The 17,380-nt window shown below is 54.9% G+C and overlaps 6 protein-coding genes across 6 annotated transcripts; 5 read left to right on the forward strand and 1 right to left on the reverse strand.

The window, feature by feature from the left end:
* Positions 1-552: 552 nt before the first annotated feature.
* AB675_3655 (ABC1 family protein MCP2) lies at positions 553-1,935 on the forward strand (the record flags this gene model as incomplete). The annotated part of the gene is made up of 1 exon (XM_018143725.1): positions 553-1,935. One exon carries the CDS (start codon positions 553-555, stop codon positions 1,933-1,935), a length of 1,383 nt encoding a protein of 460 aa, XP_017997036.1.
* A 385-nt stretch (positions 1,936-2,320) lies between these two features.
* On the forward strand, positions 2,321-3,993 carry AB675_3656 (Histone chaperone; the record flags this gene model as incomplete). Its single annotated transcript, XM_018143726.1, has 2 exons — positions 2,321-2,387; positions 2,444-3,993. The coding sequence occupies 2 exons, from the start codon at positions 2,321-2,323 to the stop codon at positions 3,991-3,993; spliced, it is 1,617 nt and encodes a 538-aa protein (XP_017997017.1).
* A 1,998-nt stretch (positions 3,994-5,991) lies between these two features.
* AB675_3657 (NADH dehydrogenase [ubiquinone] complex I, assembly factor 7) lies at positions 5,992-8,871 on the forward strand (the record flags this gene model as incomplete). Its single annotated transcript, XM_018143727.1, has 4 exons — positions 5,992-6,278; positions 6,338-6,519; positions 6,577-6,988; positions 7,320-8,871. The coding sequence occupies 4 exons, from the start codon at positions 5,992-5,994 to the stop codon at positions 8,869-8,871; spliced, it is 2,433 nt and encodes an 810-aa protein (XP_017997077.1).
* Positions 8,872-9,492: 621 nt separating this feature from the next.
* Positions 9,493-11,337, forward strand: AB675_3658 (uncharacterized protein; the record flags this gene model as incomplete). The annotated part of the gene is made up of 2 exons (XM_018143728.1): positions 9,493-9,858; positions 10,030-11,337. 2 exons carry the CDS (start codon positions 9,493-9,495, stop codon positions 11,335-11,337), a joined length of 1,674 nt encoding a protein of 557 aa, XP_017997078.1.
* Positions 11,338-11,652: 315 nt separating this feature from the next.
* On the forward strand, positions 11,653-14,502 carry AB675_3659 (uncharacterized protein; the record flags this gene model as incomplete). Its single annotated transcript, XM_018143729.1, has 3 exons — positions 11,653-11,689; positions 11,736-14,258; positions 14,300-14,502. 3 exons carry the CDS (start codon positions 11,653-11,655, stop codon positions 14,500-14,502), a joined length of 2,763 nt encoding a protein of 920 aa, XP_017997057.1.
* A 941-nt stretch (positions 14,503-15,443) lies between these two features.
* On the reverse strand, positions 15,444-17,008 carry AB675_3660 (Pisatin demethylase; the record flags this gene model as incomplete). Its single annotated transcript, XM_018143731.1, has 2 exons — positions 15,444-16,240; positions 16,288-17,008. The coding sequence occupies 2 exons, from the start codon at positions 17,006-17,008 to the stop codon at positions 15,444-15,446; spliced, it is 1,518 nt and encodes a 505-aa protein (XP_017997107.1).
* Positions 17,009-17,380: the final 372 nt, after the last annotated feature.

Here is a 17,380-nt window from a genome sequence, read left to right on the forward strand (position 1 = left end):
TCGACAATATCTTTTCTACGCGACTAACACGCACCGCTCTCGTCCATAGCTACCTCTGTTCGTGCAAACGTGTACAACTCGCCTCGTAATTTGCTAGCGACAGCTCAATCGACCTGCGATCGTCACCGCCTGACTCTGCTCCCATGCTCCGGTAGCGAGGAGTTTCCTTCGCTCATGCGACCTATATCTTCCGCCCCAAGCCTCGGCTGGCGTGCTGCTTGGACATGCCGGCAATGCACTCAGAGCACAATACAAGCCAGCAAAAGGCAATTCAGTAGTCGCCCTAGACCCGTTCGTGTTGTAAGGCCGAAGCAGCGACGGATACTATGGTCGGCTGCGGGCACTGGCTCCCTTCTCGGAGGGGGTCTCTTCTTCCAAGACGAGATCAAGCATGCCTGGCGATCGACAGAACGAACCTCGAGAGTCGCCTCGACTTTGATGGTGTGCATCAACGAGTAAGTCTGATTTGTGGGGGGCTCATCAGTAGTTAATCTGTCCAGCTATCGGGTAACTCTCAAACAAGAACATACCGATCCTGACACCGAGGCGGCAATGCTAAGGGCGTGCCATAAGAGATGTGCAGACAGGACGCTCGAGGTGATCGAGAAGAACGGCTCGATATTCATTAAGCTGGGACAACACCTGTCGTCCATGGGATATCTCTTGCCACATGAGTGGACTGACACGTTCATCCCCTTGCAAGACAAATGCCCTGTGTCGTCGTACGAGTCGATTGAGGAAATGTTCCTGAAGGATACTGGACGGCGGATCGAGGACGATTTTCTGGAGTTTTCGCGAGAACCCATCGGCGCTGCATCACTGGCACAGGTTCATACTGCAACTTTGCGGGAGGGCTCGCAGCAGGTGGCTGTCAAGGTGCAGCACCCGAGTCTGGAGGAGTGGGTGCCACTCGATCTTTCCCTCACTCGATTCACGTTCAAGACGTTGAAAAGAGCCTTTCCTGACTACGATCTGGAGTGGCTTAGCAACGAGATGGAGTACTCCTTACCACAAGAATTGGACTTTTCGCAAGAAGGCAAAAATGCTATCGAAGCTAAGCGCTTCTTCAGCGAAAAGACAACATTTCCATTGATTATCCCAAGCGTTATTTCTGCGAGCAAACGGATCTTAGTCATGGACGCAGTGAGAGGAGCCAGGATCGACGATCAAGAGTACCTCAACGAACACTCCATCTCGCGGTCAGAAGTGAGTGCTACGCTGGCACGAATCTTCAACACCATGATTTTCCAGACTGGGGCGCCACTGCATTGTGATCCCCATGGTGGGAATATCGCGATCCGACACAACCCACGGCGACGGCGTCCCTACAACTTTGACATCATTCTGTACGACCACGGCCTATACCGACACCCTACAGACAGTATACGCCGGAACTACGCGAAGCTGTGGCTAGCGGTGATCGACGGCGACGACGCCCGTATGCGAAAGTACTCGTACGAACTTGCCGGCATTACAGACGAGCAGTTCCCACTCTTCGCATCCGCCATCACCGGCCGAGACTACCGCGTGCTCAAGAAAGGCGGCGTCGCGACAACAGCTCGAGATCAAACAGAAAAGGAGGGCATTGACGAAGTGTTCGGCGAGAACCTGCTTCGTCAGCTGGTTCAACTGCTGGGCAACGTTCCTCGAATCATCCTGCTCATCCTCAAAACCAACGATCTGACCAGAAGTCTTGACGAAAGTCTGGGCAGTCCCGAGCCAATGCGGCCGATGATGATTCTGGCCAAGTACGCCAGCTGGACAGTGTGGGAGGAACAGAAAGAGATCTTGCGTAAGGCAGGGGGATTGCTGTGGCCCCCGGGTAATGCGATCCGGCTGTTGGTCGCTTGGTGTGGGTTCATGCGTGTGGAGTTGAAGCTGTTTGCATTTGAGCGGTATCTGAGTGTTAGGAGACATTTGCATCTGGATTCGTAAGAAGACCCAGGCGAGTGGTGCTTTGGTCGAATAGATAGATCTGTACGAGCGTGGCGTTGGCGGGTAGATCATATCACAATTGCGAAAGATCAACATACTTCCACACTGTCCTTAGACGCTTGTACGTCGGAACTCGCGCCTTGCGTTAGTGCTTGCCGCTCCTTTCAACATACTACTGCAGTTCAAGTTCTCTTTTCGGCGAACGCGTTCCTTCGCGTCGACGTCATTTTGGAGGCACAACTTTCACCTCACTTTTTGGTAAGAACTCCTGAGCCGTGGCCGCCCTCCAAAAGTCAGGTCGCAACTACCCAAAGTATACCGCCAAATCCCTGCTGTGCTGTCGGTTGGTCAAGGTCTTCGTATCATCATCCACGCTACCACCAAGATGGGTCTCATCGCCCAGGCCTTCGATCGGGACGTTGGCCTCTATCAGAAGATTCTTCTTGCAATCGGTAAGATGTGGCGTCCGGTGCACAGCGGCACATGGGAGACTAACACTATACAACAGAACAAACTCCTTCGAACAAGCAGCTTTTCAATGACATCGCCGCCTTCCACCTCAAATATGCGCAGCCCGCCTCAAGCGCCCAGATCGAGGAGACCCCAGATGGACCAGCAGCGAAGAAGAGAAAGCTCGACAATGGCTCTGTGCCGATTGACACCGCAGACGTACAAGTGGACACTTTGCTAGAGATGAGAGACGTCTCCTTCTCGCTCCCGCAACGCAAAAAACTGCACTTCCGAATCAGACAAATCAACTCACCAAACATGCCAATGCCAATGATAATGATAGAAGTCATCAATCCAGCAACCGATCAGACAGAGCACTTGATCACTCCCAACGCGGTCGCACAGGTCCTCAAAACACCCGTGCCCGAGAAAGCCACCAAACAATACAACTACATCTTCATACCACACCCTGGCACACCCAAATCCATAGAAGACCCAATCCTCTTCACCGTTCCAGCTACGGCCCCAAAAGGCGGCACATACACCTTTCCGGACGGTGCAAGTACCCTCGAAGACGCCCTCTCCGTTGTTCTACAACCCTATGGTCTAAGCCTGACCCTCCCCGACGAGAAAGAGTTCGCCAGCGCAACTCCCGAAGCTCACCGCAAGAACGAGAAAGCCTACCACGTGAAAGCCTTCCGCGGCTCAAAAGACGGCTTCCTCTTCTTCCTCTCGACTGGTATATTCTGGGGCTTCAAGAAGCCCCTCCTCTTCATGGGGCTCGAAGATATCGAGAGCGTCAGCTACACCAGCGTTCTACAGAGGACTTTCAATTTGAACATTGCATATCGCAAGCCGCCGACTTCGAAGGCTGAAATCGACCAGGCTGAAGCAGCGGGGCAGTTGCCGGAACCGGAAGAGATCGAATTCAGCATGCTCGACCAGTCCGACTATGCAGGTATCAATGAGTACGTTCAGCGACATGGGCTGCACGATGCGAGCTTGGCGGCGGGGAGACGGGCGAAGACTGTCAAAAAGGAGAAAGGCACAGCTATGAATGGCGCTGGCGCTGCTGCTAACGGCCCAGATGACGAAGACGACGAAGACGACGGCAGGACAGAGCTTGAAAAGGCAGAAGCAGAGCTCCAAGACGCAGAGGACGAGGAAGAGGAGGATTTTGAGCCTAGTGATGACGACGACGATGGCAGCGGGTCCAGTGGCTCGGAGGACGACGATGAGTACGAGGCCGAACGACCCACTAAGAAGAGAAAGACTGGGAATCTTGTGCAAGACGAGTTGGGCAGCGAGGCGGAGGACGTGGAGATATCTGATGACGAGGAGGACGAAGAGGGCGATGACGAAGACCATCAAGGTATCCCGGGTGTTGAAGGCTACGAAGATCCGCACGCTATGTCTGAGATTGAGGAGGATGAAGAGGGTGACGAAGAGGAGGAGGGTGAGGAGCCAGAAGTCCTCGAAACGCCGCCTCCTAATCTGAGAGCGCATGAGACAAAAGTCAGCATGTCGATGACTCAGCAGCAAGGTCGTTGGGGCGCTGCCGTCAACGGCGGAGGCGAGCCGGATCCTGATGACGATGATCAGCTGTAGCTATTGGTAGTCAAGGCTGGTACCATACGATGAGTCAAAGCGTTTCACTATTATTCTTTTGCTTTCTTGACGCTTTGTGCTAATGCAAAGCATTGCCTAATTCAGGAATTCTTTGCGTGCTCGAGCACACCGAGTATAGCTCGCTGCATCTTCCGCATATACACCTGGCAGCCGCCCGTGGGGAGATGTGACCACACGCGTCCTAAAGCCGGTAAATGATGGGCGAGCTGTACACTCTTGTGGCCTGAATGTCAGGACTTCGACATTATCTCGTGTCGGAGCTCGCGCGAGACTGCTCCGTTCATTTGTTCTGTAGGACCTGGCTCTCCGAGTCTGCAGCCTTCCCTTGATTGTTGTCCCGAAACGTGTAGCGCGAGGCGATAAGATGAAGTGTATGTCGCCAGTTCGTCTTCCTCACGGTAGGGTTAGTAAGAATGAGACCCCGTCGTGAACAAGAGTCTGAAGTAGACCATCCTCATCTTATGGACATCAGTCGGCACGTGAAAAGAACTGGAGACCGATCTTGGGCGGATCTCAAAGTCGACACGCTCAGCCAAGACCTTTTTGGCAATCTGGCGGATGGTCTTGGAGACGAGGAGAAGACTGGGCAGCCATTCTGGGTTCCACTCGCAGGGGAGATGCTGTTCCCAGGCTCTGGGGAATACAAACCAGGTACCATCTGGGAAGTTGTGTCGTGTGGTAGATGTGTATGTATATGGTATGGTGACTTCGACTGTGTCTGGGATCGTGAAGGAAATGATCTTCTCAGGATTTCGATGGGCATGTTCGCGAGGTTTGCGGAGGGTTTGTGCTTGCGCGGAGAATCAGCGGCGAACACACCCTAGTGAGTTTGTCTGGCATACCCAAGATGGCGCGACGATAGCTTGAGACATGGTAAGTCTGGTTTTGGAGGCTGGTTGTGGCGGATGGCGGGTTGCGTATGAGAACGCGGCGACGTGTTATCGTGTCGAAGGGGTTTTTGACGATAAAGACTTGGTAGCTGGATATATGGCTGTCAAGATCATGGCGCGCTTTGAAGAGGCAGAGGGTGGCTTCGTGTCATTGTTCGAGGGGTTTTAATTTGATGCCGTTGCTCAGGTGACGCAGTGAGCGCGAACATCGGCTCAAGTGACATCCATCTAGCACTCCGATCTACTGACTTTCTTCTCGAACCTGATCTGGAACGCGTCCCACTATTCCCTTCCCGCCCTCAAGAGGCATACATCAGCCATCGGCCCGCCGCTCCGTCGATCGGCTACGCAATGAAATCCAAGGCGTGCGCGAATGTGCTCGGAGCCGCTTGGCGGAATCTCTTGGGGACGAGCAGCATTCAGAAGGCCATGTCGATGCATTCGCTCCTTACTGGTGAGAGAAGCAAGTGCTGTTGGCGGCGTACCTGTTTCAGTATCTTTGCTCATCCCGAGACAGCCAGTCTTGCCTGCACAGATGTGTCTTGACCAATGTCTGAAGTGACGGGCTGAGATATCAGCGAAGCAGGTCGGGTCGCGAATGCCTCATATCTAACAGAAGACGTCCTTCTTGAGAGCCAGGTCGACGAAAGCAAGTACGCAGTCACCTGCAGCGCTATTTTGTTCTCTCGGGCAATAGTCCCATGTCTTGATAGATGGGGTCGTGTGGAGCGATGAGTCAACGCTTGGCCCTGAAAAGGCAACCATCTCGCAAATGCTCACACAGGACTTAGGGTAAATGTTTCATGAATGGGCTGCAGGCCCGTTACTGTAGGTGATCGCATGCTCGGGATGAGACGCGGGAGTGATAAAGTTGTCATCAGAAAAGGCGAGAGTCATAACGTTACCGCGTAGTAGTGCGGCCCGGATGTCAGGGTTGGGCTTTCGAGAGAGGCAAGTGCTGCCAGAATGCGAGCGCGGGAGTTCGTGTTCGTAACACGTCGCGAGAACCGGTATAAGTACTTAGCCTCAATGAAGGGGCAGGCTTCTTGAATGGACGTCTGCACAGCGGCAAAGGTCATTTTGCACAATGTTGCAGCTCGTCTGGCTGATCACAGGTTGCAGCTCTGGCATCGGCGAAGCGCTCGCAAGGGCCATCCTCAAGCGTGGCGACAAGGTCGTGGCCACTTGTCGGGCGCCAGTGGATCGACTGAAGCACCTCGAGGATGCTGGCGCCACGATTCTCGAGCTTGATGTGACGGCCGACCAGGCAGTCCTCAATGCAGTCGTTGAGGAGGCGGTGGAGGCGTACGGAAGGATAGACGTTGTTGTTCCCAATGCGGGAACGCTGAGAGCAGTCATGTCGGAGGAGATGTCGTAGGTCTTTCCGAGGCTAAAAGGAGAAGATGAGCATGGTCGCTGACTCCACGCAACAGGCAAGAGGAGTGGGACGGTATGCTGCGTACGAGCTTCTTCGGTGTCGTGAAGACCGTGAATGCGGTACTGCCCCATTTCCGAAGCCGACGCGCTGGTACCATTTCTTTCATGAACTCGGTCAATGCATATGCACCCTTCGCTGGAGTTGCTGGGTACATCGTGAGTAAACATGCAGTCGCTGGTGAGTTCTAGTCAAGAAGGGCAGACACCTGGGATCTGGACGCTGAGCATCGCACAGGCTATGCAAAGACACTCGCAATGGAGCTCGTAGAGTTCGACATCAAGCCCATCCTGTTCGAGATTGGCTTCATCCGAACACCACTGCTTGCGACGTCCACACACGAGGACCCGAAGATTCAAGACTACCAAGCGTTATGGGACAAAGGGGTGCAGGGTGTGGTAGAGGCGCTTGCCGATAATCAGCCCGGAGACGTGGACAAGCTGGCCGAAGGTATCATCGATGTTGTCAAGCAGCCGGACCGGAAGAGCACGATTGTTCCGATGGGGAAGGACACGCTCGAGACTCTGCGGACGTATGCGGACAGTCTGAAAGCAGCGTGTGACGAGTTCGAGGATGTTGCAAACAGTGTTGAGCGAGACGAGCCCAGGAGGGGTGGTTTTGCGCAGTTGAGTCAGTATTGGCTTCTGTAGTCTGTCGATGTTGTGGAAGTAGAGAAATGTAGAGCAGAGGGCTCGATGCTGCGATGAATCTCGAGTCAAGTGCCAAGACTGTGTATAATGACGTCGTACAAGTCTTAAGACGTATGGACATTTCGCTTCAGCCGTCTCTTTTCGAGCTGTCCATCTCAACCTTCGTGACGCGGTTTGCTTCGCGTCCGATATGAAAGATGTGCCTCTTGTACGACTGCGGCTGACATCATTGCTTCTGAGCGAGCGTTCGTTCTCGACTTGTCGCGTCAATGGGAGATTTTCCCGATTCCTTCCAGTAACGGCAAAGCCGTTATGCAGACACAGTTCTAGCTCGGCGGCGGCCTCCAGCCCATCACCATCACCGGCCCCGGATATTGCGCCCCGAAAATGGTCGACGCCGCTCGCGAAGACAATAGCTGATGCCATCGAGGTCACTGGCCCGATATCCCTGGCAGCGTACATGCGGCAGTGCCTCACCTCAGACCTCGGTGGCTACTACACAACCGAAAATACATCGATAGACCAGTTCGGAAAGAAAGGAGACTTCATCACGTCTCCGGAGATATCGCAAGTGTTCGGCGAGCTGGTCGGTGTATGGTTCCTGAGCGAGTGGATGGGTCAAGGTAGACCGAAAGAGAGCGTACAGTTCATTGAGCTTGGCCCTGGGCGAGGCACACTCATGAGTGATGTGCTGCGCACTGCGGCACAGTTCAAGGCATTTTCGAGCAGTATACGTGAAGTCTGGATGGTTGAGGCTGGTCAGGCTCTTCGACAGAAGCAGTGTGAGCTACTCTGCGGCACGCAGCAGATGACTGAGAGCTATGAAGAACTTGGCGAGAGCAAGTGGAAATGGTGGGAAGCAACTTCCAAGCCCGAGTATGGTTCTGTCAAGGTCAAGTGGGTCGAGGACATAGTCCTGCTTCCTCCTTCAGCTCAGTCAGTGCGTGACAGTCCGAAGACACCCTTCATCATCGCCCACGAATTCTTCGATGCTCTGCCCATCTCCGCCTTCGAGTCCGTGGCGCCCACTGCGCAAGATCAAAAGCCAGCACCTCTACTCGACAAAGCTGGCGTGCCTATGGTTCGCCAACCATCTTCCAGCAAGACACCGCAATGGCGGGAGCTTCTTGTTACGAGGACCGAGCCGAAGATCGATCTAAAGGGTCTTCTTCGCACCGAAGCCGAGAAAGAACGAGACGACGCTGCCATAGGCAAGGATGACACTCAGTCACTGCCTGATGACTTTCGCCTCACAGTCGCACACGCTTCAACTCCAGCCTCACTGCTCCTGCCTGCTCGACCTCGCTACCGACATCTTCAGTCCCAAGTTGGGTCCCGCGTCGAGATCTCGCCAGAGACCGCGCGTTACGCAGGCGCCATCGCCCACTTGATTGGTGGGAGGACAGCTTCGCAGAGCAAGCAGCAAAGTCCCGCGCCTAGCGGTGCAGCTCTGATCATCGACTACGGTCCACTCGACAACATCCCGATCAACTCACTCCGCGGCATAAAGTCTCATCAGATAGTCAGTCCCTTCAAACATGCCGGTGAAGCCGACCTCAGTGCAGATGTAGACTTCGGCGCACTGGCGGATAGCATGCTCGAGGCGAGTGAGGGCGTCGAGGTACACGGACCGGTCGAGCAGGGGACGTGGCTGGAGCAATTGGGGGTGCGGGAGAGGGCGGGGAGGGTTGTGAAGCAGATGCAGGGGGCGAAGCAAGATGAGGATATGCAGGAAAAGATCAAAAGCTTCGAGTCCGGGTGGAAGCGCTTGGTCGAGGCGGGGCCCAGAGGGATGGGCAAGGCCTATAAAGTCATGGCTGTCTTACCCGAAGGAGGCGGAAAGAGACGGCCAGTGGGCTTCGGCGGACAAGTCGTCGGCTGAGAATAATCAGCATATCGAATAACCACGCACCAACTCCCGGTGAAAGTGGGATCTCCCTCATCGCAGCGTAGGACCTCCAAGTTAGAACATGACAGTCGATGTCGAGCCAAGCCTTGGCATACGTCGTGCTACACCTGCTTCACTTTCTCCGCCTGACCTTTGCAGCATCAATGCATCTGTCGTCCAACAATATCGAGCAGCGCCTAATGCTAGGAAAATTCTTATGAACGTGGTGACCAGAAGGTAGGTCAGCAGCCTCGTACCACATCATTGGCGCTTCATGACACGCCGACATCCTCTACGACAGCAGACGGAACTGTACTCTGATCACGAGCTTCACCGAGCTTCACCCCCCAACCCTTTGAACTACTGCAGGTCCCGCATCCCCACGCAGATCATCGCATAAACAAGGTAAGATCGTTCAGAAAACTTGGGGTGACGCTGCATTGGATGTGACTTCCCCGCCAGCATGGAACGTCACTGCCAATTGCGCCGATGGCCGGCCTGGCTTACATCGGCAAACGATGAAGCGGGCACGGTGGCAGATACAAAATGTGAACGCTCGCATGCTCGCAAAGAGGCCCAGCCGGTGTGCGAAAGCTCTCCAGCAGAGTCTCAGACATGACATCCAGGATCCTGTACAGCCTCGCCTCTTTGCTGGCGAGCACTTGCGTACATGCGCAGTACAGCCAAACCGAGTTCAATGGTACCTGTCCCGACTATGTGGTATACGCCGGCGAGCACCACGGCCCGTACTCCTCGGGCGCATACAACTTGTCTTACCAGCGTCCGCCACTGCCATGTCGAACGTGGAACTCTACAGAGGTTGAAGGTGCTCTCGAGAGCATGCGCGGCACGATAGCTGATGCAGATCTGTATCGTCTGTTCGAGAATTCGTTTCCGAATCCACTCGATACTGCCATCAAATGGCATGGTGTGGCTGCTAACAATAGTGAAGAGGAGCTGACTTTCATTATTACTGGTGATGTAAGTTTTCCTGCTTCGGGTAATGTTGGGATGGGTTCTGGCTTCGCTATCAGCCCGAAGGCTGGCGGGAATCTTGGCCAGCCTGAGCGGCCCTTTGGGCCCTTCCACGACCCATGATCCTGGGCTTCATACCGTTGCTTTCCAACAAACGAGAGACTAATCTGTCTACAGATCAATGCCATGTGGCTACGTGATTCTGCCAATCAGCTACAGTCCTACCTGCCTCTCCTCACGGCCAACTCCTCGCAGGATTCCCTAGCATCGCTTTTCCGTGGTTGCATCAATCTTCAGTCGCGCTACATCAACACTTCGCCGCATTGCAACGCCTTCCAACCTCCTGACGAGGCAGGCCTAGGAGTCAGCGAGAATCCCTACGCCTTGACTGACCGGGTCTTCCCCAGCTATAGCAATGAGTCGGTTTTCGAATGCAAGTATGAGCTTGACTCGATCTCGGCCTTCTTGCAAATCTCCTCGCAGTACTACACCGCTACACAAGATCTCGACTTCTTCAACCGCTTCCAGTGGGTCGACACTGTCCGGACAGTCCTGAACACAGCATACGAGTTGCAAAACGGCACATACGACAATGATGGTCGGGTCCTTGACCAGCCGTACACATTCCAACGTGAAGCTGATTCCTCATTCGAAACTCTTGGCAACACAGGTCGCGGAAATCCCGTCAAAGGCGGCACAGGGCTGGTCCGCTCTGCCTTTCGACCGTCGGACGATGCGTGTACTTTCCAGCTGTTCATCCCGGCCAACATGATGTTCTCGCACTTCCTGATGAAGACCGCTTCAATCATGGCCCAGCTCAATCACAGTGACGCCGAGTCGCTCTCCCAGGAAATGGGCGCTCTAGCGTCGCAGATCCAGCTCGCGATCAGCAGGTACGGCATCGCGCCCACTCAGGCTCCAAACGCGCCTGGATCGTTCTCATACAGCGCCACCGGCAACATGATATACGCCTTTGAGGTCGATGGCTATGGATCAAGCATCCTCATGGATGACGCAAACGTCCCGTCGTTGCTTGCTGCGCCCTTCTTCGGATTCCACCCCTCTGACCCGCTTTATCAAGCGACTCGTCAGTACGTTCTGTCTGCCCAGAACAGCTACTTCATGCGCGGACCCGAAATATCTGCTGTAGGCGGGCCGCATCAGTCGTTTGGGATGGCGTGGCCCATGGCTAGTATTGTACGGATTATCACGGCGGGTAATCATCCTTCGCCTTCGGAACCACTCATGTATGGGTCCAACTCCAGCGGGAACACTTTGAGTGATGCAGCAAAGGCCGAAATTAGGAACGAGTTGCAGCAGCTATTGAGTAGCACGGATGGGTATGGGCTTATGCATGAGAGTGTCAATTCGTGGAATAGTAGCGATTGGACGAGGCAGTGGTTCAGTTGGGCGAATGGGCTGTTTGGGCAGATGATATTAGGGTTGGATGGGACGGGGTTGTTGGAGGAGACTTATCAGCCGTGATAGGTGGTCCTCAGCCGCATATATCCGATACACTGATGATGAGACTCACAAACAGAGTGAAGCAATTGCATTGACTAGAGGTAGCATAGCGGCCTCCCTGGCAACATTTCGTGAAGTCGAACAACCCACTCTCGTCGCCCAATGATCACGTGACCTTCTGGCACGCCCCAAGAGTGTCATCCGGCGTGAGATCTGGCCTGTCCGCATCCGATCGCATTGAACATACGACACGTGTGATCAACTGTACACGGATGACTTCATTCTTCAGACACACATGGACTTCCGGTAGCGATCAGTATTGATGAGCCTGCCAGTATGGCACGATATCTAGCATTTCTTTGGTGTTTTCTGTGTATGAACATCCTTCTACGCCCTCGATCGTCGCTAACAAGTCACAGCTATACTCGCATTACTGAGCGTTCACGTACCACATACTCCTTCGAGCCTGGTCAGCGGTCGGGCAGCCTCACCGCTCGACTTGGACACTTCGTTTGGCCAGCGACAAGCCCGGTACGAGCAGTACCTAGCCGATGGTGGCAACGATGCTGTTCACAAGGCCTGGTCTCGCCTACGAGATCTGGAACCGCAATGGAAAGAAGCATACTCAACGAGCGGCTCGACAGGGCTGATGGGAAGCGCATGGTACTACACAAAGGCTCTATTGAGGGTCTTGTTCGTGAACGCGCCTTCGACCACCCCAACTTCGGCTAAAGCCACATATACGCTGAGGCCTGGCCTGAGGAAAGCTGTCGATGACCTCGAAGCCAGTGCGGCGTACGATGACCCGGACGCCATATATTTGTTGGCTGAGATGAGTCTGCATGGCAACTTCACGCATCCACGGGACCCTCAGCGGGCTTTGCATTGGTACTCGCAACTTGCGAGCCTCAACGGGAACAGCACAGCACAGTCTATGGCGGGCTTATTGTATGCCACGGGCATTGGAGGAGTCGAGACAAACCAGGCAAAAGCAATGCTATACCATCAGTTCGCTGCTGATAATGGCAACACTCGATCGGAAATGACTCTGGCATTCCGCTACCATTCGGGCATCGGCACACCTCGAAGTTGTGACGACGCAGTCAAATACTACAAGCGTGTCGCCGACAAGGCAATGGCATTTTGGGAAGCCGGTCCTCCAGGCGGTGCGCAACTACCGCGGAACGCTTACCGATGGGCCGAGGTGACAGGAGGCGTTTACGGAGAAGGAGCCAGTCACAGTAGTTCAGGGCCGAACGCTAGACGCGGCGACGCCCACGATCACAAAAACTTTGAGAACATCCTCGAGTACTACATGATGAACGAAGCCTCTGGAGATATTAGCGCTACCTTCATGCTGGGAAAGCATTACTATGACCCACCACGTGGCTATAAGCGCAACCTTCGTGCTGCACGACGGCAATTCGCGAAAGTAGCCGGCATGTACTGGGGCAAAGACGGCAAGATCAACGCGAAAGCACCCGAGAACACCGAGAAATGGGCTGGTAAGGCAGCTGCATATATCGGAAGGATGTTCTTGAGGGGCGAAGGCATGGAGCAGAACTTTGAGAGCGCCATCACGTGGTTCGACCGCGGGATTTCTAACGGTGACCCTTATGCCCAATATCACAAAGGTCTGATGTACCGAGACGGACTTGGTGTTCCACAAGACGGCGCCAGGGCTGGCAACTTCCTCAAAGCATCCGCAGAGCAGGGTTTCGCTCTTGCGCAATCGGCTCTCGGCGTCATGTTCCTGGACCAAGACGACGTTGAGACCGCCGCTCGCTATTTCCAGCTGGCGGCCTCCGCAGGCATCATGGAAGCCTTTTACTACCTCGCCGAAATCACCCACCTCGGCATGGGCCGTCAACGAGACTGCGGCCTCGCCACTGTCTACTACAAAGTAGTCGCCGAACGCGCAGAAAACGTACACTCCGCCTTCCTCGAAGCCAACAACGCCTACGAGCGCGGCGATTACGAGCGAGCATTTATACCCATGCTAATGGCCGCCGAACAAGGCTACGAGTCGGCGCAAGCCAACGTCGCCCATCTCCTCGACCAAAGCACTTCGTACCTCTCCCTCGGCACCATCCCCTTCGTCTCCCAACCGCCCAAATCCACCGGCTCCCGCCTCCTCAACAACGTCGGCCTGGCTCTCGTCTACTTCACCCGCTCAGCCAAGCAAGCCAACATCGACTCCCTCGTCAAAATGGGCGACTACTACTCCTCAGACCTACCCGCAATAGCAGCTTCTCAAGCCCAAAACGCGCCAGCAGCCGCATTCCCATCACCTATTGCATCTGGATTCCCGGACCATGAGAAAGCAGTCACCTGCTACACCACCGCCGCCGACGGCCACCATTCGGCGCAAGCATACTGGAACTTGGGTTGGCTGCACGAAAACGGCTTCGGGAGCGTGAAGCAAGACTTCCATCTCGCGAAGCGGAACTATGACATGGCGTACGAGCTGAATAAGGACGAAGCGTATTTGCCTGTTAAGCTCGCTCTCATCAAATTGCGGGTGAGGAGCTGGTGGAATGGGGTTAGCGGAGGGAAAGTGAATCCAATTAGGGACGAGGCCGAGGAAAACGAGGAGAACAGCAAGCGGCCGAAGACTTTCTGGGAATGGCTCAACCGCTTCTTAGACAATTACGAAGAGATGGATGCGGCCGAAGCACAACGCGCTGCTGCCCACGGAGGAGGTGAGAACGACATGGATTGGCTCACGGAGCCGGGGATGCCCGGTGGCGATGCTGATTATGCTGCCGGACGACCTACTGCCGGTAACAATGGCGGGTTTGACGCAGGAGGGGATGACTGGGAGGACTTTGATGATGGGCTGGTGGAAAGCTTGATCATTATTGCGCTGGCGGGGGCGTTGGCTTTGTTGGTTTATGCGAGGCAGCAGCAGCAGCAGGGGCGGAATAACGCTAATGCCAATGGTGGGCAGGCGGGGCAACAGGGGCAGGCTCAGGCGGCCCAGAGGCTGCTCAACCGCAACAGCAGCCGCCTGCGCCTCCGCCAGCTGCTCCGGTGGGCAATGCGGTGCCACCGCAGCAAGGCCAGGCTCAAGCACAACAAGACGATAACAATCGCGATCCGGCACAGGGCGGAGATCGGGGCATGTTTCCTCCGCCGGGTGATCCGAATTTCAATAATTGGGTTGCCGGTGGGATCGGGCACTGATCAGACGATCAAGTCGAATCCGATGCAGGTCTGGAGGGCATGAATTAAAGCTTGTAGATCACCATTACCATTTCAAGCAACCCGGCTGTAGTCTCCATTCGTTGTGCACTTGCGATTCAATGAATCGCCGGAACTTGACTTGACAGTTCTCCTACGCCACGGATAAACCTAAGTCTCAGATCAAGTTGAAATTACAGGCAGACTCGAAGACACTAGTCATCGACTGACTCAGAACCACGCAGAGAACAGTGAATATTCCAGGACGAGTCAGTGAAGTCATTGAGATCGGTTTGCCTCGGATGTCTGATCTGTCGAAAGGGTATAAGTAGTCGTCTCGCGCTCGACTTAGTCCCATTCTTTTCCACCACGAAGGCTTCATCGACCCTCCATTGTCATGCCCTGGCATCACGTGCTGCTGCATGGTAGGACGAATACCGTCGTGTGATGTCGGCTCTGGCTCTGAGGCGCTGTTGATGGAAGGGTTCACACAAACGACAATAATACGCCTGGAGAAGTTGAAGAAGTGATCGATCGGCTTGCTTCGGATGTCAGACTTGTGGGAAAAGTACACTGTATTTATTTTGCCCTCAACTTAACCCTTTTCTCTTCATCGACAACTAAATCTTTTCGCCACGTCGTCATGCCTGATAGCACGTGCTGCTGCGTGGTGGGACGCGTAATATAGTGGCATGGTCGACTCTGGTCCCGAAATTATGTCCACGAAGGAATCTATTCTGTCCGAGGTGTTAATATGGGCTCGCCCTGGACAACACACGCACCCAAATTGGCCGCATACAAACCACGGCGGCATTGAAATCTGCTTGTAAACCTGCGCCGGGATCTGAAGTGTCAGCTCCATGGCGTGATCAGCATCGCTGGCTCCTTTTCCAGACACGCTCAAAGGCAACGCATGGGCCCCGAACTTCTGGCTAGTATCCTCCTTAATATTGCGGTGTGCTCCCCCTTAGCCTCACACGCACCCATAACGGGTGCATGCAGGCGACGGCCGCGCTGAAATCTGCCTGTAACCCTGCGTTGTTAGGGTCGGAAATCTCAAGCTCAAACTGCCCAACGACCATAGCAACAACCATCTTCATCTGCATCAGCGCAACTTCTTTGCCGAGACAGGCTCGACGCCCACGGCTGAAGCCCATGTGCGCTGCTTCCATCTGCCTCAGTTCCTCCTTGTTTGCTTCGAGCCAGCGCTCAGGTCGGAAGTATGCTGCATCGGCGCCGTAGACATGCGTATCAAGGTGAATGGCAGCAGGAAGGACGCCAACACTTGTGCCGGCAGGAATGCGGATATCGTCGACGAACATGTCGCCTTCCGGAACCAACCGCTCGATGGGCCATGTGGCGGAAGAGAACAGTCTCATTGCCTCCTTGATTACCGCGCCGAGGTAGGGGAGGTCTTTGAGCGTACTGTGCCTGGGGAATTGCCCTGCGCCTCCGTACGTACCACCGTTTGTGGTATGTGTATGCGCATCCAGCTCAGCGCGCAGCGCAGCCAGCGCAGGATGATGCGTGTACAGGTAGTAGAAGATAGCGGTCAGCGTTGTAGCAGTGGTATCCCCGGCGCCTGAGATGGTGGACATGAGGAGCCGATAATGCCGGATTTGTCGAGGAGGTTCGGGTGCGCGGCGGAGGCGGAGATGAAGGATTGCAGGAGGTCGTCTTGGTGTGAGGGTTTGGTTGTTGAAGACATGGTGGAAGAGGGTGGCGCAAGCCGGGTTTGCAACTTTGTTACAGCGGCAGCAGCCATGGACGAAGGCGTCTGGGCGCGACGGATGGAGATCGGGTTCCGGTAGATCAGGCGCTCAAGGCTCGGCCATGAAGACCACCGGCCCCAGTGGTAGAAGCGTGCGCGAATCAGTGCGATGGTGCCGTCTGTGTCGTGTCCGGAGGAGAGGTAGCCGCGAGATTCGGAGAAGGCTTGACGCGCAGCGCTGTCCATGCTGAAGAGCATTGTCCAGTGCGCGAGGTCGATCGGCTGGTTTTGCTTCGCGAGCCGGACGAGGTGGGAGTGCAGCTCGCGGATTGTTGTGTCGATGCGGCTTTCCAGTGGTGCGACGCCCGCAGGAGTGAATGTACTCGCGATAGAGCGACGGAAGGCGCCATGTTTGGCTTCATCGGCCGTGCTGACCAAGCTGGGGACTTCGCGGCCGTTGGAGATGCCGACGAGGACTTTGTAGGAGTCTGCTGTTACGAAGCCGGCGCGGGAGCCATAGATTTGGGGGATGGCGGATGGCGTGGAGATGGAGATGGAGTTGACGCCGTAGCGGACCAGTGGGCCGTGTTTGGAGTGGAGGGCGAGGAGTTTGGTGCGGAGGCCATGGGGTTGGTTTTGGTGGTAGAAGCGCCAGAGGTCCGTGAGGGCGGCGAGGAAGGGGCCGGGGATGTGGGATAGGCGTCTGTATCGCGTGATGAGGCGGGCGGCGAGGAGGAGCAGGAGGCTGACGAGGAGAGTGACCGACACAAAGCTGAAGTGGAAGGCGTTGACGGTCATGGTGACGATGAGGTGGCTTGGATGTGGAAGGCAGGACGAAGTTGACGAAAGTGGTGATGGTCGTTTTCTTTGAGCACAAACATCACACGAGCTGCCTTACCTATACGCTCGAGTATATTCCCTGGATGAGCGAATGGTCGTCATGCTAACGCTTGCGTATGTAGCGCTCGCATATAAGTCACACAAATCACCTCTATGCTCCAGCTCCTGGTCGCCTGAACCGGCACTTACATCTTAAGTTCGAGGATGATTGGCCTAAAAGGGGACTTGGAACGGAGGCTTGACGAAAGGTTGATTGTTCCATCGATCAGTCATCACGTAGGGGTAGTATCTGTGAGCTTGCGCAATGAGACGCTTCGTCGATCACAAGCT

Source organism: Cyphellophora attinorum (genome assembly GCF_001299255.1).
Source record: "Cyphellophora attinorum strain CBS 131958 chromosome Unknown Contig26, whole genome shotgun sequence".
NCBI classification, from domain to species: domain Eukaryota; kingdom Fungi; phylum Ascomycota; class Eurotiomycetes; order Chaetothyriales; family Cyphellophoraceae; genus Cyphellophora; species Cyphellophora attinorum.